A 27,957-nucleotide genomic window follows, 5' to 3' on the forward strand; every position below is an offset into this window, starting at 1 on the left:
GAGTACCTGTGGAACAAGGGGACCAAGTCCAAGAGTCACGATCAAGTCGGGAGTGGGCAGATGCCCAGGAAATGCCAGCTGTGGGTGCAAAGAAGCTGCCACCAGATGGTAGAAGCTGAGGATTCTGCAGGAACGACAAGAGCTAGAAACTTCCCCTTTGGAGGATGGATGTCCCACGTCGTGAAGAGTCGTGCAGAAGTGTTTTCATGCAGAAAGACCGCAAACAAGCCTTGCTAGCTGCAAGCGTTGTGGTTAGGGTTTTTGGATGCTGCTGTGGCCCAGGAGGGACCACGATGTCGCCAATTACGTGAGGAGACAGAGGGGGCGCCCAGCAAGAGAAGAAGCCCACTCAGAAGCAAGAAGCACCCGCAGAAGTGCCAGAACAGGCACTACGAAGTGGAGTGAACCGGAGCTCAACCGAAGTTGCACAAGAGGGTCCCACGAAGCTGGAGGACAACTCAGGAGGTCGTGCAATGCAGGTTAGAGTGCCGGGGACCCAGGCTTGGCTGTGCACAAAGGAAATCCTCGGTGAGTGCACAGGAGCCGGAGTAGCTGCAAAACACGCGGTTCCCAGCAATGCAGTCTAGCGTGGGGAGGCAAGGACTTACCTCCACCAAACTTGGACTGAAGAGTCACTGGACTGTGGGAGTCACTTAGACAGAGTTGCTGAGTTCAAGGGACCTCGCTCGTTGTGCTGAGAGGAGAACCAGAGGACCGGTGATGCAGTTCTTTGGTGCCTGCGGTTGCAGGGGGAAGATTCCGTCGACCCACAGGAGATTTCTTCGGAGCTTCTAGTGCAGAGAGGAGGCAGACTACACCCACAGCATGCACCACCAGGAAAACAGTCGAGAAGGCGGCAGGATCAGCGTTACAAGGTCGCAGTAGTCGTCTTTGCTACTTTGTTGCAGTTTTGCAGGCTACCAGCGCGGTTAGCAGTCGATTCCTTGGCAGAAGGTGAAGCGAGAGATGCAGAGGAAATCTGATGAGCTCTTGCATTCGTTATCTAAGGAATTCCCCAAAGCAGAGACCCTAAATAGCCAGAAAAGGAGGTTTGGCTACCTAGGAGAGAGGATAGGCTAGCGACACCTGAAGGAGCTTTTCAGAAGGAGTCTCTGATGTCACCTGCTGGCCCTGGCCACTCAGAGCAGTCCAGTGTGCCAGCAGCACCTCTGTTTCCAAGATGGCAGACGTCTGGAGCACACTGGAGGAGCTCTGGGCACCTTCCAGGGGAGGTGCACGTCAGGGGAGTGGTCACTCCCCTTTCCTTTGTCCAGTTTCGTGCCAGAGCAGGGCTGAGGGATCCCTGAACCAGTGTAGACTGGCTTATGCAGAGATGGGCACCCTCTGTGCCCATCAAAGCATTTCCAGAGGCTGGAGGAGGCTACTCCTCCCCAGCCCTGACACCTCATTCCAAAGGGAGAGGGTGTAACACCCTCTCTCTGAGGAAGTCCTTTGTTCTGCCTTCCTGGGCCAAGCCTGGCTGGACCCCAGGAGGGCAGAAACCTGTCTGAGGGGTTGGCAGCAGCAGCAGCTGCAGTGAAACCCAGGGAAAGGCAGTTTGGCAGTACCCGGGTCTGTGCTAGAGACCCGGGGAATCATGGGATTGTCTCCCCAATACCAGGATGGCATTGGTGGGGCAATTCCATGATCTTAGACATGTTACATGGCTATATTCGGAGTTACCATTGTGAAGCTATACATAGTTAGTGACCTATGTATAGTGCACGCGTGTAATGGTGTCCCCGCACTCACAAAGTCGGAGAATTGGCCCTGAACAATGTGGGGGCACCTTGGCTAGTGCCAGGGTGCCCACACGCTAAGTAACTTAGCACCCAACCTTTACCAGGTAACGGTTAGACATATAGGTGACTTATAAGTTACTTAAGTGCAGTGAAAAATGGCTGTGAAATAACGTGGACGTTATTTCACTCAGGCTGCAGTGGCAGGCCTGTGTAAGAATTGTCAGAGCTCCCTATGGGTGGCACAAGAAATGCTGCAGCCCATAGGGATCTCCTGGAACCCCAATACCCTGGGTACCTCAGTACCATATACTAGGGAATTATAAAGGTGTTCCAGTATGCCAATGTAAATTGGTGAAATTGGTCACTAGCCTGTTAGTGACAATTTGTAAAGAGAGAGCATAACCACTGAGGTTCTGGTTAGCAGAGCCTCAGTGAGACAGTTAGGCATCACACAGGGAACACATACCTATAGGTCACAAACTTATGAGCACTGGGGTCCTGACTAGCAGGGTCCCAGTGACACATAACAAACATACTGAAAACATAGGGTTTTCACTATGAGCACTGGGCCCTGGCTAGCAGGATCCCAGTGAGACAATGAAAACACCCTGACATACACTCACAAACAGGCCAAAAGTGGGGGTAACAAGGCTAGAAAGAGGCTACTTTCTCACAATATGCCATCACCGTAACTGACAGGAGCCACACACTGACCACCTGCAACATCCTCATTACCCAAGACATCACCTCCACCATGAAATACATCTGCTCAGGAGCTCCCACAGATCCATGCCTGCACCACATCTTCAACCTTGGAACCAAAGGATTGGCCCAGAACTCACCACCCTGCTCAACACCTCTATCACCATTGCAAACTTTCCTGACACCTGGAAGCATGCTGAAGTCAGAACACTACTCAAAAAACCCTCCGCACACACCAGTAAACCCAAAAAATACCGACCAATCTCTCTGCTACCATTCGCAGCCAAGGTACTGAAAAAGATCATCAACAAGCAACTCATGACATACCTGGAGCAGAACCAACTACTCAACGCCTTCCAATCTGGCTTCCACAGCAATCGCAGCACCGAAACTTCCCTGTTCACAGCCACCGGTGACATCCAGTCCCTCCTCGACTGAGGAGAAACAGCAGCGTTGGTCCTCCTCGACCTCTCTGCAGCTTTCGACACCATATCACTGCACATGCTGATTGAAAGACTCCACAACATCAGCATTCAAGGGAATGCGCTAAGATGGATCACCTCCATCCTCACCAGAAGAACCTAGAGGGTCCACCTTCCACCTCCGAACTCAAGGAGATCACCTGCGGTGTCCCCCAGGGCTCATTCCTCAGCCCAAAACTTTTCAACGCACATATATGACCCTGATGGCCAACATCATCAGATCCCACGATCTCAACATAATTTTCTATGCAGACGACACCCAACTCATCCTGTCACTCACCGACAACCCCTTCACCACTAGAACCAACTTCTACAGGTGCATGACAAGCGTTGCTGACCAGATCAAGAACAACTGCCTGTAGCTAAACACAGACAAGATGGATGTAATGACCTTTGGTAACAGCAGCAACACATGGAACGACTCCTTGTGGCCATCAGACCTTGGACCCGCACTGACTTCCTCCAACCATGCCAGAAACCTCAGAATCATCATTGACAATACGTTCACCATGAAATCATAGATCAATGCCGTCTCCTCTGACTGCTTCTTCACTTTGTGAATGCCAGACAAGATCTTCAAGTGGCTACCTCTACACATGAAATACACTGTAGCACAAGCCCTAATCACCAGCTAACTGGACTACGGCAATGCCCTCTACGTAGGAATCGCCTCACACCTCCTACAAAGACTTCAGTCCATACAGAACGCCACAGCCAGACTCATCCTCGGCCTTCCGTTAAAAACCCACATCACACCCCACCTCAGTCAACTTCACTGGCTCCCTGTACATAAAAGATGCCAATTCAAGCTGCTGACCTCCCCCCCCCCACAACACACACAAGGCCCTGCACAACTAAGGACCTTGTACATAAACCATTGCCTGAGCTTCCACCAACCTTCAAGAAGGCTTGGCTCTGTCTCCCTATTACTTGCCCATACTCCTGCATCTGCCTAAGCAAAAGTGGAGGATGCTCCTCTCACATTGCAGCAAAAACCTGGAACTGCTCCCACACACACCTTTGGGTCATCACCTCACTTACGGAATTCGGAATGGCTTTCAAGACCTTGCTCTTGGAAAAAGACTCCGGGACCTGCAAGCACCTGGATACCCTATCTGATGATTAGCTTTAATAATCCTGATTGATTTATTATTGATGGGTGCAAATTGGGGGGTTCAGATTGTCCCTTAGCCCTCGCAACAGATAGAGGGAGTGACGCAATGGCTTTTCTCCTTACAAAGGGCATAACAATTGAAAGTGGACCATCAACTGTAGTTTGCCATTGGGACGATAAAACTGCCCGTATTCCTACAATTCATCCGTACAACATACTATGACGAATCCCACAGATTATTTGAATGTCACCCCCACTAACCATTTTCTGGTTGTGATTTTGATTGAAACGTGTTCCATTAAATGAAAAGAATGCTTCCCTGGATGCATTCCTTGGTGTGGCCGCTTTATTTTCCATAACCAGGGGTTCCCCGCCCGAGACAAATGAAGGAACAGACTTTGAGTGTGAATCTCTCTCCGACGGAGACAGCCTTCCCTTAGGCTGGGCTCAATGGCTCCTTTGATATGAGTAGAGGCTGACACCTGGCAATCAGCATTCTTCTTTTGGGGCATTAACTTTTAGATCTCCCTCCTTTGTCTTCAGATGTCAGCTGCCGGCCCTTCCCCCGCTAAGATAGAAGGTGGGAGGAGAACTGAGAACAAATAGAAATAAGACAAAGAGAAGCGCTATAGAGATTTTTGTGCAGTGTCGAGTCTCGGCATCGACTCAACATCCTGCTATTGTGCGAAAAATACAATCTCCCCGAGCCTAAAAAAATGTGAGATTGTTGGAGCAGTCCAATACCTTCGGGTCGAGCTGTGCTAAGTACGTGCTTTTCTCAGCCAGGTTCATGTTTTTGAAGGCGCGAGGAAATTAAATGATTTGCCCAGAGACATAGGATGTTGACTTTATGCCGCACCTGAATCTAACATCCCCTTCTCCCCATGTAAGGTGTGCAGCTCTGGCCATTCGGCCACATCTCCTCCAGTGGGTGAGCTGATGACAAAGCCTGACCCGACAAAGCAAGACGAAGGGAGCGTACGAGGGGGAACAGGAGAGGAATAGGGAGCAGAAGGTAAGCGATGGAAAGGGAAAAAGAGCGAGAGTAAAAAGGGATAGAAAGACTCAGATCAGATGTAAAAGGGAGGGGGCTGAGAGGGAGTAGAAGAAGGAGAAAGGGGGAAGGGTGAGAGATGGGGAGGGCAAGGAGGACAAGGTATGGAGATCTGATGCCGCTAAAAATGATGGAAATCCGAGTTACTTATTATAGTTACTGCTCCCAGGAGACAGAATGATTTTTGCTACCGCGCGGAAACATTGCTTGTCGCAGATTGCTTGTGGCGCTCAGCGGACCTGAGTGGGGAAACTTCGAGGCGCAAACCTAGGCGCCACGAAGCGCTTCTCTCCTCCTCATTACAGTGAAAGCCCTTCTCTCCTCCTTCTTACAGTGAAAGGGGCTATCCCTTTGTTCACACTCGCCAATTCTTTGAGATCGGTTCTTTCCAAAATATACCCGTTTTTCTAACAGGCAACTGTTGGAACCTGTTCGTTTTGTTCTACAATTTGCAAAGGGTGCCCCAGGGGACGCCGGGCTATGCAAATAAAATAAAAAAACAAATACACTGAACTTGATGTTTGTATTCTTCTGTGTTACAGCCACACGGGTCTCCATAAAACTGCTGTTGGCTCCCCCTGTTGGTTTGCCGGCGGCACTGCAACCGACTGGGGGAGGGACTCAAATGGGCGGGAGCAAGGAAGGTTATTTGTGGTTAGGCTTTGATGCCAAGGGTAGCCTGAACCGCTCGCATTCCTGGCATAGCTCAGCCCTTGAACAAGCCTTTCTGCCTCTGCAGGGAGCTCAGATCTGTGTCAGGCGGCGGTGAGGCAGGACCTCAGCAGCAGGCACGGCAGCCCGGAGCACCCCGCAGGAGCAAGCCCTGGGCAGACTGCAGCGGGACCGTCTGCGGCCGCAGATCAGGAATAAATAAAAACCTTGCCTGTCCTCCGCGCATCCTGCTATGGTTTGGTGAGTATAAATTACACACGGCTCTTCTAGCGGTCGCGCGCATTGAATCCTTAACATAAAATATAATTCATTTCTACTGCAGCCACTCTTGCAATGTACGATATTGTATATTTATGATTATAGCTTTAAAAAACGTTTAATGTAACGTAGATGGCGCTGATGGCTCGTAACCACCGTGTGTGATCGTACGTAACTCACTTTTTAGCTGCCCCGTGTCTTTTTATTATATATCTAAATGGAGAGTGTCTTGCTCTGTTTGATGAATGGACGACTATATTACTGCACTGTCGTGAGCGTAACCAGTATTATTTGGTTGGCCTTTGAGATTCCATGTTCCTGTGTGATGGTGTGTTGTGTTATGTTGTGTTTGCACTGATGTGTTGTACTCTCTCGGCGTGCATACATCCATTAATCGGAATTACCTGCAAGCGGTTAACCAGGCCCCTGGAGGGAACTGATGCCAAATCCTTTTTTTCGATAGATTTATCTTTGGGTTGGAGATATCTAGCCTCCGTTATTTTACTCACATATCACAACGTACATCCCCAGGCCACCGGCGTGCACCCCTGATGCCACCTTGCCAGTAGTACAGCCAATGCGTCGTGGGCCCTAGTGCAATCAAGGAAACGGGCCCGCTGGTCGCTGTTGGAATTACAAAACACAGCACTATATATACATGGTTCAGTGGGCCATTTAGGCTTCTGGGCTTTAGTGCTACTGCACATGGTGCACCGTTGGAAGTTTACGCCCCTGCACGTTACTGGGATGAACAACCCTCTCACTATTTGTGTTTCATGGGTTAAATAGCGCTTACTTCACTCAACATAGTTTCAGAGTGCTGTACATAATGATGGTGTAAAACAGCATGTGTGTGTTGTCTGGAGGCATAACATAGCAAATATTGTACACAGCCATGCGTTGAAAATGATACATATGTATTAGTAAAGCGGACTGCGTCACTCATTTGAACCTCAGATGTCCCACTCGTGAATGCTTTGGCGTTGGTGGGATGTACAAGTAAGGGTCTCTTCGTGTTTTGGGGATACAGTGACCCTAAAAGCCTGGTAGCAGTTTGGGGCCATAGGAAACCTTCTCGGTTATTTTTGTCTATTTTGTTTGCACGTTTGTTCGTTTTTTAGCTAAAATGTCTCCGTTCGTAAACTGACCATATAGTATTGCGTTGATTTTTGTTTTGCATATTTCTGTATGCCCCTTAAAAGTCGCTTTAGGAGTCCTGCTGGAGGCAGGAAAGATAGCATTCCCTCTAAAACGTGTTCTTCTTGTTGAATGAATTCCCTTCCTTAGGGTTGGAACAATTGAGAGTGACATATGGGCACGTAGATAGAATGAAATTTCACGTCGATACCTATGTATGTTTGCATGTAACTTAAGAATTACACTGCGTAAATATGGCCACAAATAAATGGAAACGCTGAATGTAGCGCTATGAAACGAACTCACAGAACCGCCCACACACCCAGGGCCAGATGTATCAAAGGTTTTTACCCATTCTGTGTCTATGGGAAAAAGTGTTCGCACATATGGCCCCCAGTGCGCAGCCCATCCAGTGTGCAGACTGGGAAGGAGGAGACATGACTGCCTCTGTATGAATAGTTCCAAATACTATACTTCACGGGCTGCTCTTGTTCAGCTGGGTGGATGTTATTCACCTCTTCAGCCTGCCTGCATACTTTCCCTCTTAGACACACGTCAAGAGAGACAGGTTTCTGCGTCATTTCCTCGCCAAGGCCCTTCACAGAGGTTACATGACTCCCATAAAGAACTGAAAAATGTTCCATTAAAGGAGTGCTGTATGTAGTAGTCGGTATCAGAGGTGACTGGCCTGTGCGGGCATTTGCAGACGCGAATGAAAGGCCTGTAGGGCTTGGGAAACAGTGTCACATGGCAGGCAAACAGTGCCAGTCACACACCGGGCAAGCTGAGGTTTTCAGGCTAACGGATTAGTGCCCCTACCGTTTGACTGACTCTATCCAGCCCTCCACATCCACCGTTTTAGGCTACTTCTAGCGGGCACGTACAGGTGCATCTTCTGCGTGCCCACATCTGGCACGGTCGGGCCTCTCCCTGGTGTGCAATGCGCTGCGTGGCCCGCAGATTTATCCAGGCCTTGTTCTCCCATTGAGCTGGAATGCTAACTGCCTGAATGCCTCCGGGATGATGTCAGGCCCGAGGTATTCACAGCACAAAGGAGCGAGGCCAGCAAAGAGAGACAGAAAACCAACAGCTATTTGATGTGAACACAGAAGAAGGCAGTGTGTGTTTGTGTGCGAGAAAGAGTGTGCTAGGTAAACACCGAGCAAGGGTGTGAACATATTCGAAGTGTCGAAAGGCACTCAGCTCCGATGTTCAGCTTTGCTTCTGATCTTTAGTCTGTTCACAGGTAAATGTAATATATGTGAGTTTGCTAATGACAAAAATATCTTTATCTCTTTGTTAAAAAAAATGCCAAACCAGAAACATGTTTTCCTTCTTTATAGCAGGAAAGTTCGGCCGGTTTATTTCCCTCAGATCTTAATAACAGTTCTCTATGCTTATGATATAGACATTGGAATATCTATATTAAATTTGTGTTAAAATTGTATGAGGCGCTGCCTTTCTATCTTTCAGGGAACCAAGAGGATCTATTTTAAATACGTACTGTGATGTTTTAGTACCATACCTATCTGTCTATATATTTGCAGAAGCCTTGGTTATCCTGGTGGACACATCAAAGCTTCTATTCCTACCTTTCTTCAGTGTTATGAGTACTCCTATGTCTGGGGAAAGGGCTAATTTGCTGTTAGCAGGAAGTCCCTGCATTTGTGTAGCTTTTCCGAACGGTCCTCATTTATGTTGAGATGTAACCAAAGGAATGTTTTGAAGGTTTCATTGGAACACTGCAATGCTCAAGCATGTGGTGTACTGAGGGGTCTAACTAACATATGTGCAGAGGGGATGTGAAAGTGCTTAGGAGAACCCCCTTCATGTAGCATATGCGAAGATATTTTGTAACGAGAATAGGAAGACTGGCGTAAAGGAACTCACATACTTCCCTCTGGATTGACAGAAGGCCTGTAAACAGGCCTTCTGTATGAGGAAAACTAAGGCATACAAGGTTGAGCCATTTGTCTCACTGAGCTCAGCACCCCTTTGAATTCGAACACTGAATAGACTTGTGCTAAAGAAAAGCTCGAGGGGCATATATGTTTATGATTGTCCAGCTGTGAGCCTAAAGAATTCTCGCTGACATTTTCCATGCACACAGCAGAAGTCGATGCTTTTGTTCTGGGGCTCAGGGGGCAAATGACAGTCGACCCAGGGTAGAGTTTTGATTGGCCAGGTAGAATAGTGAAACAGTGAGTTTTAACTGGCAGCTGTATCATCAGCCAATTGTCAATGGCCAATCAGGATCGGCACTGTGCGATAACGTAATTGGGCATGACAATACTAGATTGTTAATTGTTGTATCCTAACATATATCTTTGTGCATAGACATAACTTAAGGCCTTGCTGAGGTACTTTGTGCATGCGTGTGAACTAGCCTTGCTGGTCCCGTAGCCCCTTGCCCAGTAGTAATCTGCCTCGATATCTCATGGAGGTCTGCAGGCCCTACAAGAGGCTTGGCATAGGAACATTCTTTCATATTTGTGGTATTTGCTTTTAAAAGGTCTGTTTTTGACTGAATCTGCATCAATAATGCCATTCAGAATTGGAAAAGGCTCAGTCCTAGTCGAACTCGAGGTCGGTTATTAGTGGTGAGTTCATCCATGCTCTTTGTGTGACATATTTCTTTGTTTCTTTCCCAGGTTTCCGAGAGGTGTTTTTGTTCTTTGGAGCCTCTGGATTTAAATTTTTAAGGGGTATTTTTCACCTTTTATCCCCCCCACTTCACTGGTCCAGCAATCTCTATCCATGATGAGGACAGCAGAGGATTCGTCGAGCACCGTCCTTCACCGGCTCATCCAGGAGCAGCTTAGGTATGGCAACCTGACGGAGAACCGCACGCTGCTGGCGATACAGCAGCAAGCCTTGCGAGGTGGTGGAAGTCCTGGGAGCCCCCGCCTATCCCTGGAGAACGTAAACCAGGAAGAGTGCCAAATTGTGCCGCAGTCTACACGTCAGGAGCCCCAGGGACAGGAGTACCACTGTGACCATTTCTACACGGAGAATCCCATGTACCGGGTGTACCAGTCACAGCACAAAGGGGAAGAGCTGCCCACTTATGAGGAGGCCAAGGCTCAATCCCAGTATTATGCTGCTCAGCGTGGCCCAGCCACCCAACCCACCGAGAGCTACCAAGAGGAATCCCTGAAAGAACTTAAGCATGGGCATGTGAGGTCTCTGAGTGAGCGTCTCATGCAGCTATCCCTAGAGCGGGCTGGCGCAAAGAGCCAGAGCCTGCTCAGCTCCTCGCACAGCTACCCACAGCTCCCCAGACATCAGCATCATCACCACCAGCCTCCAGCCTCCAAGGGGCATCATGCAGAGACAGGGCATGGAGCTCTCCCGGGATATCCAGCATACCAACAGGATCACCATGGAGGGTACCAGACAGAGGCTAGGCCTTACACCAGGGACGCACCCTTCTACCAGCACTCTGAAGTCAGGTAAATGAGGTTCTATAGTTCCTGTTTTATGTTTGTTTACCACTGATCATCAATCGATCATATTATCTATACTGAGTTTTAATCATTTCCTAAACTTTAATCAGAAAATTGACACGTAGAACAGGTACATAATGCCACCTTGCCAAAAATCGACAGATCAGGGTCAGTTGGGAACTTCCATCCAAGGAGTTCCTAATCCCACAGTGATAATGTTGCAAGCTAGTTTATTTTACATTTTGGAACAAGAAAAAAAAAAATTGGAGTGGTCCTCAAGATTGTTCTCCCCCACTTCCCACAGAAACAGCGGGCAAGAGGATGCAGAAGTTAGGGAAAGTTGATGGCTGTGGAACCCAGAGTAGGACTAGACATTTTAGTGTAGACCTTGTTGCGAAGGAAGGCACTAGCATCAATTCAGACACTGGTGAAACATTGTCAAACAGCCCTCCTAGCTTCAGGTATAGGTAAGTTACATTTACTCTGCATCCATATTAAGCCCCAGTGCAATACACCGTTCTCCCAAAATTAAAAACAGGATCCATAAAATCTTCATTAGGAACTTGATGAAGCAGGCACCTCCCAGTGAGACCTGTTAAACAAGTGTCCAAAGGAAATGGTGCGCACAGACAGTGAGAGTGGGTGTCACACCACTGGCAGCTATTGGGCCTTCCCTACCCTCTTGGGCTTGTTTGCTCTTGCATAGGAATCTATGGCCCTTTGCCTCTCCCATGCCAGTCTAGCAGGCTCCTTTCCACAAGGGAGTGGTAGCGTTGGGAGGGGAGAAGGGAAAAGTGACTCTCTCATCATATCCCTTCAGATTTCCAGGTCGTGCAGTCACACGAGAATAAGCGGCCTATTTGAGTACAGCACACCCTACAAGAACAGACAGGAAGGGGTAGCAGACTCAATTCATTTAACCGTTACTGGAATCAAAGATGTGTCAGAATGCTTACACTGTTAGGGAAGTGCGGGAAAACACATTGTGCATGCGCAGCAGACCTGCTTAGGAGAGTTGGGTCTCACTTTCTCACAGTCCCTAATGTGTCGCAGAGACTGGTGCAGGGACTTAGGTGCTGGCTCTGCCACTGTCACTTACGTCCCTCAGTTGAGTGTTGGTGCTTATTGTCTTGCAGTGTTTAAATGCCAGGGCAGACGCGAGTGAACCTAAATGCTTCACGGTACATAAGGTACTTTTACTTTGACTCATAGCCCAATAATACTGCAGGTCGGTGCTGCTACTCCCAGCCCCTATGATTCTGGATAGGTCTGATTGTTGCCACTGTCTATCAGCTCCTTGTACTCACTGCTGCATGTATCCCTTCGGGGAATGGGAGTGCTTACTTTTTCTCACTCCCTTCAACCCTTAAAGAAGGTGACATTTCTAGCTGTTTCATAGCCAACCTTGCCAGTGAGTGGCAATACTCACCGTTTTGTGGTATCTATTGTCCTGCACTGTAGAGATTTAAATGGACCCCCATCTTTCCTAGCCCCATGCTGAAGTACTTCTACTTTCTATTTAAACCCTGTTGAACTTTACATTTGCTGGTGGCCTTACATATAATTTTTCACTTCCTTAATTGATGCTGCATCTTTTATTTTATGTTACTCTGTGGACTGTCCTACGATCGGACTGTTGGGGCTCTCGGTAGCAGTTCCCATACTATGATCTCCCAAATAACTTTTTCTAGACTCCCTCCATTATCCTCCTCAATTCTCTTTGGGTTTTGAAGTAGAATGATACTCGCCGAAAAGCGCTTCGACACCTTATCTGGGGTAATAAGCGCTATATAAATAAAGATACAGTATCTCCTTCCCCACACCCATCGCTTTTCCAGTAGTGAAAGTCTCCTTTGCCCCGTTAGCAGTGGTACTTGCATAGCTACAGTTTGGTAGACTGAGGAATGAACTCTCCTCTGGCTTGTAGGACACTGACAGGAAGCGATAATATTGGACGGGAAATGTCCCGGTTTCCAAGGGAACAAAAGAGAAGGCCATATTTATTTATTGCTCGAGGGTCAGCTCATAGCAGAGGAATTCTAGTCTCTCGTTTTAGAATAACGTGCGCAGACAGGCGAAGACTGTAGGAAATGCCTTAGGAGTCCAGCCCCTGGTGGCGGCCGCCATCTTGGATTCCAGGAGTTTCCGACTGTCGCCAGAGCAAGAATGGCCCCGAATTCATTTAGATATGGACGTCAAAAATAGCCAACTTAAGGAGTACACAGTATGTTGCATATTCTGGGAATCAATGTACTTTAAGATGAGAACTTTCTGTCCAGCCAAAATTGGTATTTTAAGAATGAGACATGAAAACTGCCACATTAGAAAAGTATGCCTGCAACAAAGGGGATTCTTCACCCGTTGCAGGTTTATATATCGGTTTGACGTGTTGGGGGGGGTCAGGAATAGTCTTACTGAAAAGACTAGGTTTATAATATTTGATCAATATTTGAGATTATTGGTGTTAAACAGGGGTTACTGGAGTTAAAATTGACATTGCGAGTTCTTAGGCAAATTAATTTCATATTTGACAATTTCACAGTTCCACAACCAGCAAAAACGTCACTGGCAAAGCATATGTGTGTTTTTATGGGTTGTTTAGAATATTACAGCCTGTCTACTCCTCTTCTTCATCTGAGTAAAACGTTTCTGCAATTAGTTATAGGTGGGTTGACTTCATCTTTATGAACAGTGTCACAGCATTATTCTCTAAGTTGTGAAAAATCAAAATTCATAAAATTATGGCTTGTAAGCATGGCTTGGATTACGCCATTGCAAAAGTTTTTTTTCAATCCGAGCCCAGTTTTAGCTCAGTTTTAATTCCTGAAGTATAGAGGAGAAGGTGTTTTACACTGATAATTAGATAGTGCCTTGTATTATTTTCATGTCATTGGGAAGAAGATTTCATAATAGGAGGTACCTCCTTTTTCTGTAAAATGTTGTTGCTTACATTTGTAAGCTTCTATAGACCTCAATCAGATTGCGAGATCCACAGCCCATGTGACATGATAGTGCTCGATTGGAGTTTGTTGTCTGATTCATGTCAGTACTGATCTTAAAGTGTATCTTTTCTGATGTCTCCCCTGCAGGGTATTGCAGTCCCAAATGCCATTTGTGCAACAGCAGCAGCAGTCACCACCCCCACCAGCGCAGTCTCCTGCCCTACGCTTCAGCCCCCTTACATCCCTTACACCTGCTGGCATGGAAGCCTTCATGACAGCGCAGACTGCCACCGCCAGCAATCACATGGCCCAAATGGATGTCCTACTGAGGGAGAATGAGAACTTGCGACGAGAGGTTGAGGCCTACAGCAAGAAAGCAGGGCGCATCCAAAAGGTAGGAGAATGCAAGGGCACACAGTGTGATCAATTGCTGTGGCCTGTGTCGTAGCTCTCCTTGATGGGACATTGCATGCACAGTAACCTGAAGACCTTAGAACAAGGGTGTCAAATTCTGGTTCACATGAGCCAGACCAATTCCATATTTTTAGGATTTCCACTTGACATACATGTGTTTTTATGTGAGACATATTAAAATACCTTACATTCTGCCTCTGGGATCTGCTACCTTCAAGGTAGAAGTTCAATTAATCTAAATTGTAATCATTTACACAGTCAGCGGTTATCTTAAAAACCTGCTTAAGAAAATGCCAAAACAGGCAATGAGCAACCAAGAGCTTTATAGTTGATTGCATGCAACATATTGGGTCTCAGCACAGGTCAGGGTTGAAATCAACTGGAGACGCCGTGTGACCAGCTCTAAGAGAAGAATAACTGAGGGTGGTGTAGATCAGGAACTAATTTAATTGGCGGAGATGTGTGGGGTTCCATTACTCGAATACCAAAGGCCTTGCTAGGTCAGAAAAACAGTCTGTTCTCAGACCCGTGGTTGGAAACTTTTTACTGCAAGGCAAGAAGCTACAGCAGGCAGGGCAAGGCCCTCATTGAGAGTGTTGTCCTTGCTTTCAGGAAAGTACTGATATAACAGTGACGCCTGCAGGTTAAGATTGACTGACCTTCTGTTTATAGAGAGGTCCCTGTGGGTTGGGTCAAATACTTGAATATTTAAGGGTTTGGCGGGTCATTGTGGAGGTGTAGTAATTGGTTGATGGCAGCTTGTTAACTTGTACGCATGTACTTTTCAAGTATTCTTCGTACTGTTTCTTATATGGTCTTGCCAACATTGCCTGCTGCACAAAAGACGTAAAATCGGCAGCTGATGGTGTGGATAAAAATGTTAGTTGCATCCAGTCAAACTAATTGCCCCTGACATTGGGTCTACTTCCTCAAGTTCTCCCTTCTCGAGGGATTTGTATCTAAATTTTGTAGAACAGTGAATAAAGAACCACAACAAAGCCATAGATGGAGCAGCAGGTGGCGGGGCTGCCTGTGGCATGCTCTTGTATGTTGTCCCCTGGGAGGGAGACACATACACACAGCACCCCATGCACGTGCTAAAACAGCTGCCAGTCACGGGGGCATGCTGTGCAGACAGAGGCTCTTTCACCAGCACAGCAGAAGTCCCCCGGCTGTTGGTCCCATTCTCAACCACCCACTGAAGGACCATTGTGTGTTTAAGATTGACAGGGGCTCTGAAGGAGCCATGTCTGCTCATCATTGAGCAGGTGGTCAGTAGGGGATTCCTTACTCTGAGCAAGAGTGGCACAGACTGTAGACACCTAGAGAAGAGCTCTTCTTTAATAGGTAACGAAAGGCCAGCAGTTAGGCTGAAAAAAAGCAAAAATGAGGAGACGTGGAAGAATGGTTGGGTAGAGTAGAATGCACGGAATGAAAAAAGAGAAAAGGGGAACAAGAAAAAGACTCAAATTAAGTGGAAGGGGTAAAAAATAGCAGCACCGGAAAACAGAATCAGCAAAAAGGGAGTGATGAAGACATAAATTAGCCTGTATGAACTGGAATTGAGAAGGGAATCTTGGCAAATAAATGGCACATTCAAAGGAAGAGGAAAGAGGAGGAGAAAATGAACAGCGATAATGTGACAAGTGGGCGGGGCTGGTTCAAGGCAGGGAAGAAAAACAAAGAAATAGACACAGAGTAGGGATAACAGAGGCAGAGAGGTGAAGCGATTAGTCTATAAATTAAGCATTGAAAATCAGGATTTTTTGGGGGGTATCCAATTCGCATATACCTCAGATTTTTGTTCTATGGATTCTTGACTCTTGAGATCTTTGCCCAAAACTCAAGTACATGATTCGAAATATATCTGCAGTGTGTATGTTTTTGGTTGTTCATTTCACACACTACACAGTAAACCAGCTGTAGTTGTCTCTCTCACAATGCCAAACCTTCCCTATGCGCTCTTGCTTGCCCAACCTTGTGAATGCTCCCTTGACGCAGCGCATTGCTGACCCTCCAGTGTGCTGTCATGGTGCTGAGCTTGCCTTATGTTCGTTTTGCAGCTGGAAACAGAGATTGAACGCATCTCTGAAGACTATGAGAGCCTGATGAAGGCCTCTGGCAAGCGGGAGATGCTGGAGAAGACGATGCGCGATAAACTGGAGGGAGAGGTGCTGCGAATGAAGGACCTCAACTTGGAGCTCCGAGGTAGGCCACGTGATTAGATGGAAGATTATAAGGAAGAAATCAGCCAATAGTGACCGGGCAGTGTACAGCAGTAAACTGGCCTATATGGAGACTGCATGTGGGCACATTCTACAGAGTTTACCATATAGGCCAGTCTGCTTCTGCGCTCTGTAAGAGTCTGGATAGAGTCGGCATTGGGTAGATGTATAAACATTGAACGTAGTCGTAAAATGTGCCTGCCTTAGAACGTTTTCGTCTGCACCAAGTACCAATGCACTCTCCATTTGTGATACCTAATCGTGTTTCCTTATATTCTTTTTTAACAGAACGTTTAGAGATTGCAAGCAAACATCTGGCCGTTAAGACCCTGGAGCAGCGAGATGACAGTCAGGGGACGGTGGCAAAGCTCCTTGCACAGCGTAAGTTTTTGTTGCGGGTCTCGCCGTGTTTGGGTGTCCCTGGGTGCAGTGCATGTGAATCTGACCAGAAATTATATCTCTATTGAAAAAATAAAAGCTCAAAGCCAAGTACACTTAACAGGGTCGTCCCACTGTAGGGCATCTGCCATCAAGAATGGGGGTTGAGGTGCACTGGCAGAGCACGCTGTAAAATTACCTTGTTACAAGAATAACAGACCTCTGCAGGTCAGTATGAGTCAATAGACCTCCCAATCCGTGTGGCAGATCTAAACTAGGAATTACGGTCGCGGTGCGGTGACGGAACTGAATACTGGCCCCACCACTGAGACATCAGCGCGTGCTGTAAATCAGTATTGAGGGTCTTTGGCTGAGCCGCGCGCCCGTACTGGAAAGTCCATCATTGAAAGGGAGGCCCTTTTGAGTCCAGGATTTGAGGTCAGGCCCAGGTGATAGAGTGGTTTATGGGGGTAACGCTTCTGGAACAAGGAGGTCTGCATACCAGTTCTGGGGTGCAGTTGCAGAGCTGTCTCTGCTTGCTAAAGGTCTGTGTTCCTCAGGAAGACCGACAGAACGGTACTGTGGCTGCTTCCCAGAGCCCTTCAGAAAGGAACAATGTGGTGTGCAGGGAGGGGGCAGGAACCGCCTCCTCTGAGGAGGAGTCGTCTTCTAGAAATGCCTTTGCTGTCCCCCTGGGAACACTGAGCTGTGCTTTGGCACTCCGGGTCGGCCATTAATCAGCCCAGCTCAGCGTGACCTGAATTCCACACATACCAAGGGTTGTTCCCGCCCTTCCCAGAACCTGACTTCCTCCCTCGTCCCTCCTCCTGCCCTCTCCCCCGTGACTGTAGCAGGCACTGCTCTCGGGCCTCCCGCCCTGTGTGCCCCGGGCGTCCAAACCTTATTTTTTGCCCGCACCCCCAGGGTCGAATCCTGATGCCGAAATCCGGGCAGAAATGCCGGCTCACCCAGTCCAGACGTGACACTATTTACAAGTCTTGTTCACGGGGGAGGGAGGGAGGATAATTTAGGTTTCGCACTGATTGCTGTATCTGAGAAGCCTGCAGGATACTGAGACTGGCTTGGGATGACCTATATTCCTCGGCATGAAAGGGCAATGTACCAAGGAGGAGAGGGCAGTAGTCGGCCTTCTACCATGCTCTCTCACATTGTTGGTCTCTAGCTGCTTTATGTCATACAGACTCATACCTCACAACATTAAATAAACGTCATTTCATACCTACCCTCTCTGTACAGAAACGGCATTGGTCCTGCTTTTCGCTGTGCCCGCTCCTGCCTCTCGGTTTCTCGCAAAGAGCAGTATTAGGGGGCGTATGTATGTTGCATTTAAGCAGGGCCTTACTTTGGTAGGATAGTGCTGAAAACGCGGCCCTCGATTTAATGTGCTAGGGGAAAGTCTGTGTTGTAACGCTTTAAAAGATAAGGGTGTTCCATTAGAACAGGATCTTAAAAACCACGACGCAGAAAGCTTTGGTGGTGGTCACCTTTCGGGCCAATGTAGAACAACTGCAGGATCTAGTTACTCAGGAAGCTTCTCACAAAATTCAAGTAGTGCTCTCACAAAAAGCTTGAAATGCTGTGCACAGGGAGGGTTTGCAAAAGATTGCCGCAAGCTTCACTACCTTTATCTCGCTCCCACACCCCCTTACGTGGTGTCCATCGCTGCGTCACTGATGCCCACTCCAATCTGCCATTCCTCTCCTGGTTGCTGCAGGCGTCATTGGCCAAAGACATGCCGTACTGTTAATCGTTGAAGGTTGTCCCATGACGTCCTTCTGCGATAAAGTCCCCTGCTTTGCCTCTTGCCTTGGGCGGGACCATGGATCTCTGCCCAAAGAGGGAATGCGGAGAGCCTGAACTGGAGCCAGTCAGTCCAGGATCTGCATCCTGAAACTGATGCCTGCCTAGCACTGAAGCGTTCCCCACCCCATGTCACGTGACCGCCCCAGTGTTTGCTTAAAACGGTTTTGTTATTTTTGTGATGCCACGGTTAAAAGGAAAGATATCCAGAGTCAGACTATCGTGTGAATCTGCTCTTGCATGTGAACTATGTTTCCGTTTCTACCCTTCAGGTACGAGGCTCAAAGGAATTTCTTGTTTTTTTTTCACTTTTAGACCACGAAGAGCGACAGGAGCGCGAGAAGCTTGAGAGGGGAGTGTCCCTGTTGCGGCGGACGAGCGAGGACCAGCGTCGGCGGGCTGAGCTCCTGGAGCAGGCCCTGAGCAATGCCCAGACAAGGGCTGTCAAGATGGAAGACGAGTTGCGGAAAAAACGGGCATATGTGGAGAAGGTGGAGCGGCTGCAGCAAGCACTGAGCCAGCTGCAGGCTGCCTGCGAGAAGCGAGAGCAGTTGGAGACACGTCTACGCACCCGACTTGAACAGGAGCTGAAGATCATAAGATCGCAGCAGGTGAGTTGGTCTCTCTTGGGATCTTGTGTGGTCAAGATGGCATGGCCGGGAGTTCTGTTCCGGAACAGTTCTGAGTGTTGGCATAATGTACTGAAAGGCACCATCCTGGCTGGTCCATAGCAACCCTGTAATTGTTTTAATTCAGTTCAGATCTACAATCTGTGGGAAACCTCCACTGAGAGCCTCCAACATACCAGAAGCACAACTCCTCCTATGGGTTCCACCCTAATAAATATGCATTTCCCATGGTCTTCTCTGAGAGGAGAAGGACATATTTTCATCTTCTCTCTGGGACACCACTCTGAAGAAATAAACTTCCCTCATGTTCCCTTCTCGAGAAAACAGCTGTCTTCTTTATAGGGCATTACAATCGTAAAAGGATTCCCTACATAAAAAAATCGAATATAGTGTATTTGGTTTTTATTTTGTTGTTCCTCGATGTGTTTATTTCAAGATGAAAAGTACGACCTCCGAAATTACCATATTTTATGCTTTGAGAGTACTGTAGAAAGTGTGGATTGTAAACACGTTTCTCACAAGTTATGCTGGTAATGTGGCCGCATGCAATTGTCAAATGGCATTGCTTTAGAGAAGGAAACAAGAGTGTTGCTGACTTTACTCTAACCCACACTTTCTTGCTTTGTCTATGCAGAGGCAAACGGTGATGCAGAGCGGTGCAAGCCCTGAGCTCAGCCCTTCGTTGCTCTCAGCACAGCTTCGTGAGAAGGAGGAGCGTATTCTGGCCTTGGAGGCTGACATGACCAAGTGGGAACAAAAGTACCTGGAAGAGTGCACCATGAGGCAGTTTGCCATGGACGCCGCTGCCACAGCCTCTGCACAGCGAGACACAACCATAATCAACCACTCGCCACGGAACTCACCCAACAGCAGCTTCAACGAAGACCTTGTGATGGCCAACCACCGGCATCAGGAGATGGAAAACAGGTGTGTGTATGTGTGTGGGTGTTCATGTGTACGAATACAGTTACACAAACAACGATCACACCAAAAAGTAAAGGTTCCTATTCAAGATGCCATACAAAGTTTGTTAACGTAGTTGCCCCCCTGTTCATTGGTAACATTTTATCCTAGTGTGTTCACTGCCTATGGCCTGACCCTAATTCTTCTTGTATGTCTTTGACTTTTCCAGGATCAAAACTTTGCATGCTCAGATCCTAGAGAAGGACGCCGTCATCAAAGTCCTTCATCAGCGCACCCGTAAGGAGAATGGCAGAGCGCTCCAGAGCCCACTGCGGCCAGCCAAGTCAGTGCCGTCCATCTTTGCTGCACTGAGCACCCAGAGCTGGCAGGGACCCCAGCTTAGCGAGAGGCTTGCCGACAGTGCACCCAGAGGAAGCTTAGGTGAGTGGAGTGTCTATTTGTGTGTTTTTCTCAGGATTTTAGGTAGAGGAGGCAAGGAAAACTTTATTCTAGATCTCGCGCAAATGTAAGGTTCTATATTTGGGGGTCAGTGTATCTGCTAGGTTTCTCATCATGCTCCTTTCAACACAGATCACTGGTATCACACAGTTCAGTAGAGTCCCACTCATTCCTCACTTGCATCTGGTATGCCTTTCATGCTAAGTAACAGTAATAGACACCCATTTAGGTGAATTAGATAGCCCTGTTGGTCGTTCTAGTATTGCTCTCTGTGTTTTAACTCCACCTAGAATAGTGAGTATTGGGCCGTCTCTGGCTTGATGTTCAGCATGTGTACAGCAGCAAGCTAAGGGAGCACCTTAGACTTGAAGCTTACTCTTGTCTCTTAATTTCACAGAAAAACTAGTGCCAGAGGAGAATGCAGCAGTATCAAATGGTCTTCATTCGGAGCACGTAAAGCACGGCAGTAAGGATGGAAGCACTCAGACTGATCAATCGGCAGAGCAGGCTACCACAGGCCTGGAGCTCCAACTGAGTGGCAGTGCAGCCTCGTCGTTAGGTAAGACCTCGCCAGGAAATGGAAAAAATAGCTAATGTGCTCCCACCCTATTCGAGATCACCATGGGAAAAGGCTTTGCTAGCAGTGTTCCAGGAGGGAGTATAGCAAACCATACATGGTTGTTATGAGGATGAGCAGAAGCTTTGTATATAAAGAACGAAGGCTGAGTTGGCCACTATAAATTTAGGCAACATGGGTTCTAACTTCAGTTTTACCACCCGATGGCATTGTGTGACCGTGGACAAATGAATGAATGCATGCCCTTGTGCCTCAGACGGCATAGCACAAACACATCAGAAATGTACATAAACTGGCTGGCAATCGGAATTAACCACTATGTTAATATCTGGGCACAGCCATTTTAATTTGATTTGCTCTGTAATAGAGACACAAAGGTAGGAATAAAACACCAGGCTTGTAAGGTCATTAAATAAGGAATAGTGAGTAGTGATGAAAGGGCAATCAACTAAGTTTGAGAGTATTGATGAGACCACACATTTAACACTGACAAGTTTAGAACAAGATCGAGGCAGGTTAAATAAGCTGAAAAACATCTGGCATGGATACAAAAATAAAGATTGAAAGTTCTGACATGAATACAAGGTGAGCTGAGTAGGTGCTTAAAGCGCTTGGCTGCGTGCAAAAAGCACACCCCGTGTTAATACAAAAATGAGTGAGCCAGGCCGAGCTGCTTTTTCCAAAGCAGGAAGGTGCATGCCTTAGTAATGCGCCCTCCTTTTTGCTGCACTAATACTGAACTAAATTGACCTTGGGGTCCATTGTACACATTTTCTACTTACTCCACCAGCGGTCAGTGCTACAGTCTTCGGTTCTCCTGGGCCTTCCCCCACATGTCAGTGGGCCTGGGTGGTGTGATATTGCGTGCCCCATGAGAGCACTGCTCCGTAAACTCAGTCACCTGTATTTCTTCCCAGCCCCACCCTCCGCCCGCTCTCGCCAAGGCTGATAAAGGCCGAGCCCTGCATAGCTGAGAGCTGAGGTAAACTGAATACTCTCGCTGCGGCCGGTGAGTAATGTCTGCTGAATTCGGGGTGTGCAGACTAGTTCCCCAATTGTAGATTGCAGTGACCCCACCCCCTCTCCACTCACTAGAAAGCCTGTACAGCACGAAAGGAAACAAGAGCCCCGTGAAGAGTTACAGCCGTAAAGATTTACGAGCATATACGACGAAACACTTTGAGTTGGATAAAACGGAAAACGGAAGCAGATGTTTTCTGGTATTTGCTAAGAGCTGGTTGTGTGCCTGTGTGGTAAGATGTCTCCAAGCCACAGGCATGTGAAGTATTCTGTGCTAGTTCCTGCAGCCCCTCACCTCACACTAACCACCCTCATTCTCTGAGCCGATGTAGTCAGGGTGTTGTGACGCAAGTTCAACTGGGAAAGATGAAAGTGTATAATCCATGTGTGTGCATCCCACTGGAGCCTGGTGTACGGGGTTCTTTCTCGTCACTCAGGTGGGTTATGTGTTCCCTGAACCAGCTCCCATTATTTCCCCATTGAGCTCTGAGAAATGATCACACTACAGAGAACCTACTTCAAGAACTCCATGACCAACGATGGAGCTGTGCTGCTAGTAGATCTGCCGCAGCACTGTCTCAGCACAGGTGCTCATTTTGTACTACTACTGACTCATCATACTTCAGCATGGCATGGCATGCTCTCCCATCTGTGTAATAACCCACTGCCTTGAAGTACCCACCTCCCCTCAATGGCTGGCTTAAGAGCAAGTCATGTAAACTCTAAGAATTATTAGCTAGCCTCAGCAGTCATCCATTACAGCATTGTAGCTTTTTCACACAAATACTCTCTGTTACTTGTCTTATGCCCTATGGCCGTTAACAATTTAATTCGATAAGAAACAGTTTGTGTGCAAGGATGGATGAGTTCAGTTCCAGAGTCTGCGTCTTGGGCGATCTCTGTTTTAGAACGTCAGGCTTTATGGGTTCTATACAGGAAACAGCCTGATCTTCTAGGTTCTTTTCAACAGACATTCCTGGTCTTCTGGTTTGGTCTGTCTGATAGAGACAGAATGACTTATTCTGTTTCTGCCACATACGGTCTGCCTCACCTAATTTTCCAGCAGTGTTGCAGCTTATGGTGATATTGTCCTTGCGGATTCTGGTTATGAATGGTAGTTTTTTAAGTTACCTATTAAGACATCCAAAAATGAGGCTTGGTTATAATATTTTACTGTGCTTGATTTTGCAGAGACCTTGGCATCGCTGACCTTCAACAGGACCCCAGATCACTCTGACATGGTGGAGATACTCATCTGAGCGTACAAGGCACTGCGGGTTCCGGTTGTGTCATATCCTTTCACACTGCTCCCACTGCTTGCAGATGTCATGCTGTGAAGACGGGATAGTGCGAAAGCCATGAGCTCACTAGGTTGGCATCGAGTGCAGTTATCTTAAACAGCAGCACGCCCTCAAGATAAGTGTATCGAGAGCTAGAATTCATGGAGGCTGATGGTTGCAGACTTGAAAGAGCAAAAGCCCAGGATCCTCCTGAATAGAGATCGAATGCTGGGGCACAGCTTATCAGATGGATCACCACAAGGTTAAAAAGGAGGTCGCAATTCAAATAGATTTGTTGCCTGAATGCTGGGTTCATAGCCATGAACATATCTTACACGGGACGCAGCAGGACTGGATGATCACCTGCCAAGATGTAGGTCCCTTCTTCTCTAAGACTCCGGAGCCACGGATCACCTTTGGCAGCGTCCAAGGGTCATCAGTAAGAGTGACAAGGGGGGGCCATCATTTCCAGCTGCTGGGTCGTTGTTTGCTCAGATGTCTACTTTCCTTGACTGGTGGCTCCCAGATTTGATGGATGTTTCTGAAATACTGACTCTTCATTTCTGTTATCTTCATTTGGATATAGATAGATGAAGAAGAGCTCCTGGGAGAAATAATTTTAATTTTAAGTTGGGGAGGCCTAAAGTCAGTCTTTTATTGGCAATGTTTGCCTGGACAACCTTAGGAGGACAACACGGGAAGGGCTGATTTAGGAATACCAACACTGTTGGAGAGGGACCAAACTGAGCTGGATTCTGCTATAAGAACATTTTTTTTTGTAAATAGATCACTTATTGTCTATTTTTTGTAAAACAATCAAACAGAACGGAAAGACAACTATTTATTTAGCCAAGGTGTTTTTATCCTCCCTTTCCTTGTCCGTCTGTAGCCTTGTTCTCTTTGTTTTCCTCTTCCTCTTTTCTGTCTTTTAAGTTTTTCCTAAACTGCAGTCCGCGGTGTTGCATCTGCTTCCCAGTGTGACTTTTATTAGCTACTGTTGTGAGCAATGTCTGACTTTTAGTAGCTACTGTTGTGAGCAATCTCTTCTCCTTGATCCTGCTCTCGACGACGGCAGGCACCTGAAAGATACACTTTGAAGAGTCTGTCTTCTCCTTCTATTATTCCTGATTTTTCCAGATTGATAAAGAACATGTGCCATGCTGAGCTGTAGATACTCAACACTTTAGTGACAGGACAGCGGGAGCACTACAAGACAATATCATAATATACTGCTGAGGGTTGGGGCGGGCCTTGAATACGGAACATTGTGCAGGGCGTGATTGTGGTGACTTGGTAGAACTGGATGAGTATATCAGTGGAAGAGGAAGGGTTCTGCAGGACAGGACTGAAGTATAGTGGCTGAGCCACATGAGGCTGTCAATACAGGAACGTTGTCAGTTCCGCAGGGCAGAAAACGGCAACAGTGGAAGAAGATTTCAAAACTGGATGATTTTTCTAGGATTGAATTGAGGAGAGCTGTGTGAAACCCTCAGTAGTGGAAAAGTAGGAGGTTCGACAGAACAGGATTAAGGTGCGTTGGCAGACTTGTAGGAGTATCTCAGAACTGGAAGGGCAGGGGTTCTCCAGGTCAGATCAGAGATGCTTTATAGTTCCAGTAAAGAAGATCTCAGAACATGAAGAGCTGTGCGGGGAGGGACTGATGTGTATTGTTAGAGCTGTGTGAGGATTTTAACAGAGGAATAGTAGAGGGTTCTGTAGGTCGATGGTAGGCATACTGACAGGCATTAAATATCACATTAGTGAAATAGAGGGCGTACAGATCAGGATTGGTGGGATTGAAAAAGCTGCATGTGGCTCCTTTTGTACTAGAAAAAGGATTAAGACAAATCTCAATGCGTGAGGTCTCATTTCACATGCACTGTGTTAGTAGCCTTTTAGTGGTGCCTGAAAAATAACCAATTAAAGGAACGCCTGCTTGAGATACCCGAGGCGAATCTAGCAGTGAACATGGGATTTAGGGACGCGGACCGCTTCTTATCAATGTTGTATTTTTAAGCCCCTTTTCTTCAATACTTTTCTTTCTGATTCTTCTCTCTCCCTCTCTCTCCATATATGTATATATATATATATATATATTCTCTATTCCCTGAGGATGCAGGCGCTGGCTGCATGCATTCACCAAAATACCCCACAATTGTTTACAAGAACAAAATGTTTTAAGTGAAAAAACAAGCTATTGTGACAGCGATAAAAAAGTCCACAGAAACATAATATATTTTTTACTAATATTGGTATTTCCTTGTGTGTGTTGTGAGTTGTGGTCGCTTGTGAAGCCCTTCGCCAAAGACAGTTAGTGTTTTATTGTTTATTCTTAAGTTATCAGTCAGAAGTATTTAAATGTGTAAGCGAGGCTATTTGTATTAATATTCGTGTTGCTATGCTGTCCAAGTATTGAGACTGCTGTGGCATTCCAATTCCACTTGGCATATTGATATTTTAATAATAAAACTGTTAAATATTTAAGGAAAAAAAGTGAATGTCTTTGCAGCAATTTTTATAACAACATTTCATTGATGAGAGCATCTTTCAATTTCTCACAGAATACTCCCTAGGAAGGAACACCTGCATTAGGACAATATTGCGATCTTTACAGCCTCTCACCTAACGCATATTACACACCTCTTACCTTTGAATAAATTCAAATATTTCATATCTCACTCGTCTCTTATAGTCACATCACTGATACCACTTCTTTGGCGGGTCACCTATTCCATAAGTCACCGATAAAGCCTTCCATGGTCGTTGTCTATAGTGGTATAGTGAGCAAAACACCGGGCCAGAATGTAACGCAGGATAATAACCATATGCAGAGATTAATTAAAATATTCCACCGAGCACTTCATTCTACTCACAAACCTTCCTAGGTTACACGTACATAGTTTTATGTGACCTCAATTGGTTACTACTCTCGCTGCGGCCTAATGCGATCCTGAGGGAAGGCAGCGTCCAGGTGCCCAGAGCCCTGAGTGAATGCCCTCATTCAGTCAGTCATGGAAAATCCCAAACTTGCCTTGTGCAGAAGCAGGCCAGGGGAGGAAGAATTCCACAAGTCAGAATTCGTGGGCGAGCTGAGAGTGAAAATATGCAGAGGTTTGTGTACACATTCCTCTCCCCTTCTCCGTCCCTCTTCCTGCTCTTTCAGCAGTGGTTCTCTAGACTAGGACTTCGTGAAATTCTAACAGTGTCTCGGAAAGCCTGGTAAGTAGATGTAAACATCTAGTAATATACATGTAAGGTGAGCATGATGCGAGACAGACTGCTCCAGACCTACCAGCATTTCAGAGGTGTATCCTTTTGATATTTCTCCCAAATTCACTTCACCTAGTCTACTGACTTTCTTGGTGTCTAGTTCTGTTGTGTGGCTCTATGTCCTAATCCTTTTCATCTTCGATTTATCCTCTCACATTATCTTTCTGTCAGCATCTCACGTTCTCGCCTTCCTCCCCTTTCCCTGCCACATCCACAGGTTTCAGGCTCTTTCTTCCAGAACATTAGGGCCAGATTTGCTTACAGTTCACGCCCCTCTGCGAAGCAAGGCAAGTTACTGTGCTGCATTGCATGAAAGGGAGGGAGCTGAACGTCGCCATATTTACACAGATATGGTGTTGTTCAGCTCTCATCCTGCGCTGTTGTACTTGTGGCTTCTTAGCACCAATGTAAGCACCCTTGTGCCATGGTGCAAGCGTGTCACCTTTGTGGGCAGGATAGTTTTGTGAGGGAGTGGCCCCATCCTGCACAAAACCTATCTTTAGAAGGGGCGCCAGGGAACCGACTGCAAGATGGCTGCGCTTCGGTGAGGCTCCTGCGGGCAGGGGATAATATACGTCATCATCTGCTTTCTGGCATCACAAAATCAGCGAGAATTGGCATTTTGGCAGCACCACTACATGACTGCTGTGAGACCAGTGACAATCTCTGGGAAATAAATGTTCCCTGCAGTGTACAGCCCGAAGGAGTGTGTGTGATAGAGAGACTGTTTAATTGGCAGGCGTGTTGGCTGGGGTGTGGAGAGACTGATTCTCCGTCTCTGCGATCCTGTAATGTGGTGAGTATAACGGGAAACGCTTGTGGTTGTGTCTGTTTGGCATCACTGCCCGGTAACTCCCACTGAACCCCCTTCGTCCAGCTAATATTCTGCACAGTGGCTAGAGGAGGGGCCCTGACTTCGCCCCATCTGGCGGCAAGGGTGGCTGGGAACCCTCAAGGGGGAGATACCAGAGAGGACACATTGAAACTGTGTGAGTGGTGGGGATCCCATAACGGGATGTCTTCCCCTTGCTGTAGTACACTGCAGCCTGCACCTTGCAGACTGGCAAACCAGAGAACTACTTTAGCCATAGACCTTTCTGTGGGTCTTCCTGGGGCCTTGCGACTTTGTGAACTCCTGCGGGTGTGGAGACTGGGTTGTCTGTGAAGGGTGTGTGGACTGAGTATCATCACGCTGGAGATCCTGCCTCACGGACTGGCTGAGTAGCATCCTGAATAGCCACCCCAACTGCACTCATTGAGAGAATCACTCAGGTCTTGGTTGTATCCAGGAGTGGTTAAGGGCTTACCAACAGAGGCCCAAGGGGGACAGAACGGACAGTTCAGGGGGCTGTAGGAGTTTTGCCATTCTCTGCCTCCCGCCACAATATCTAGCTTGATCATTTTTACATTGGTCAATAGCAGAGTCTGCAAC

The 27,957-nt window shown here is 47.2% G+C and overlaps 1 protein-coding gene across 1 annotated transcript; it reads left to right on the forward strand.

Moving 5' to 3' along the window:
* Window positions 1–5,758: 5,758 nt before the first annotated feature.
* AMOTL2 (angiomotin like 2) lies at window positions 5,759–25,748 on the forward strand. The gene is made up of 10 exons (XM_069213578.1): window positions 5,759–6,006; window positions 9,813–10,613; window positions 13,697–13,943; window positions 16,027–16,171; window positions 16,477–16,569; window positions 18,703–18,998; window positions 19,651–19,943; window positions 20,149–20,360; window positions 20,776–20,937; window positions 23,167–25,748. The coding sequence occupies exons 2-10, from the start codon at window positions 9,919–9,921 to the stop codon at window positions 23,232–23,234; spliced, it is 2,211 nt and encodes a 736-aa protein (XP_069069679.1). The 5' UTR covers window positions 5,759–6,006; window positions 9,813–9,918; the 3' UTR covers window positions 23,235–25,748.
* The last annotated feature ends 2,209 nt before the right edge of the window (window positions 25,749–27,957 follow it).

Source organism: Pleurodeles waltl, chromosome 11 (genome assembly GCF_031143425.1).
Source record: "Pleurodeles waltl isolate 20211129_DDA chromosome 11, aPleWal1.hap1.20221129, whole genome shotgun sequence".
NCBI classification, from domain to species: domain Eukaryota; kingdom Metazoa; phylum Chordata; class Amphibia; order Caudata; family Salamandridae; genus Pleurodeles; species Pleurodeles waltl.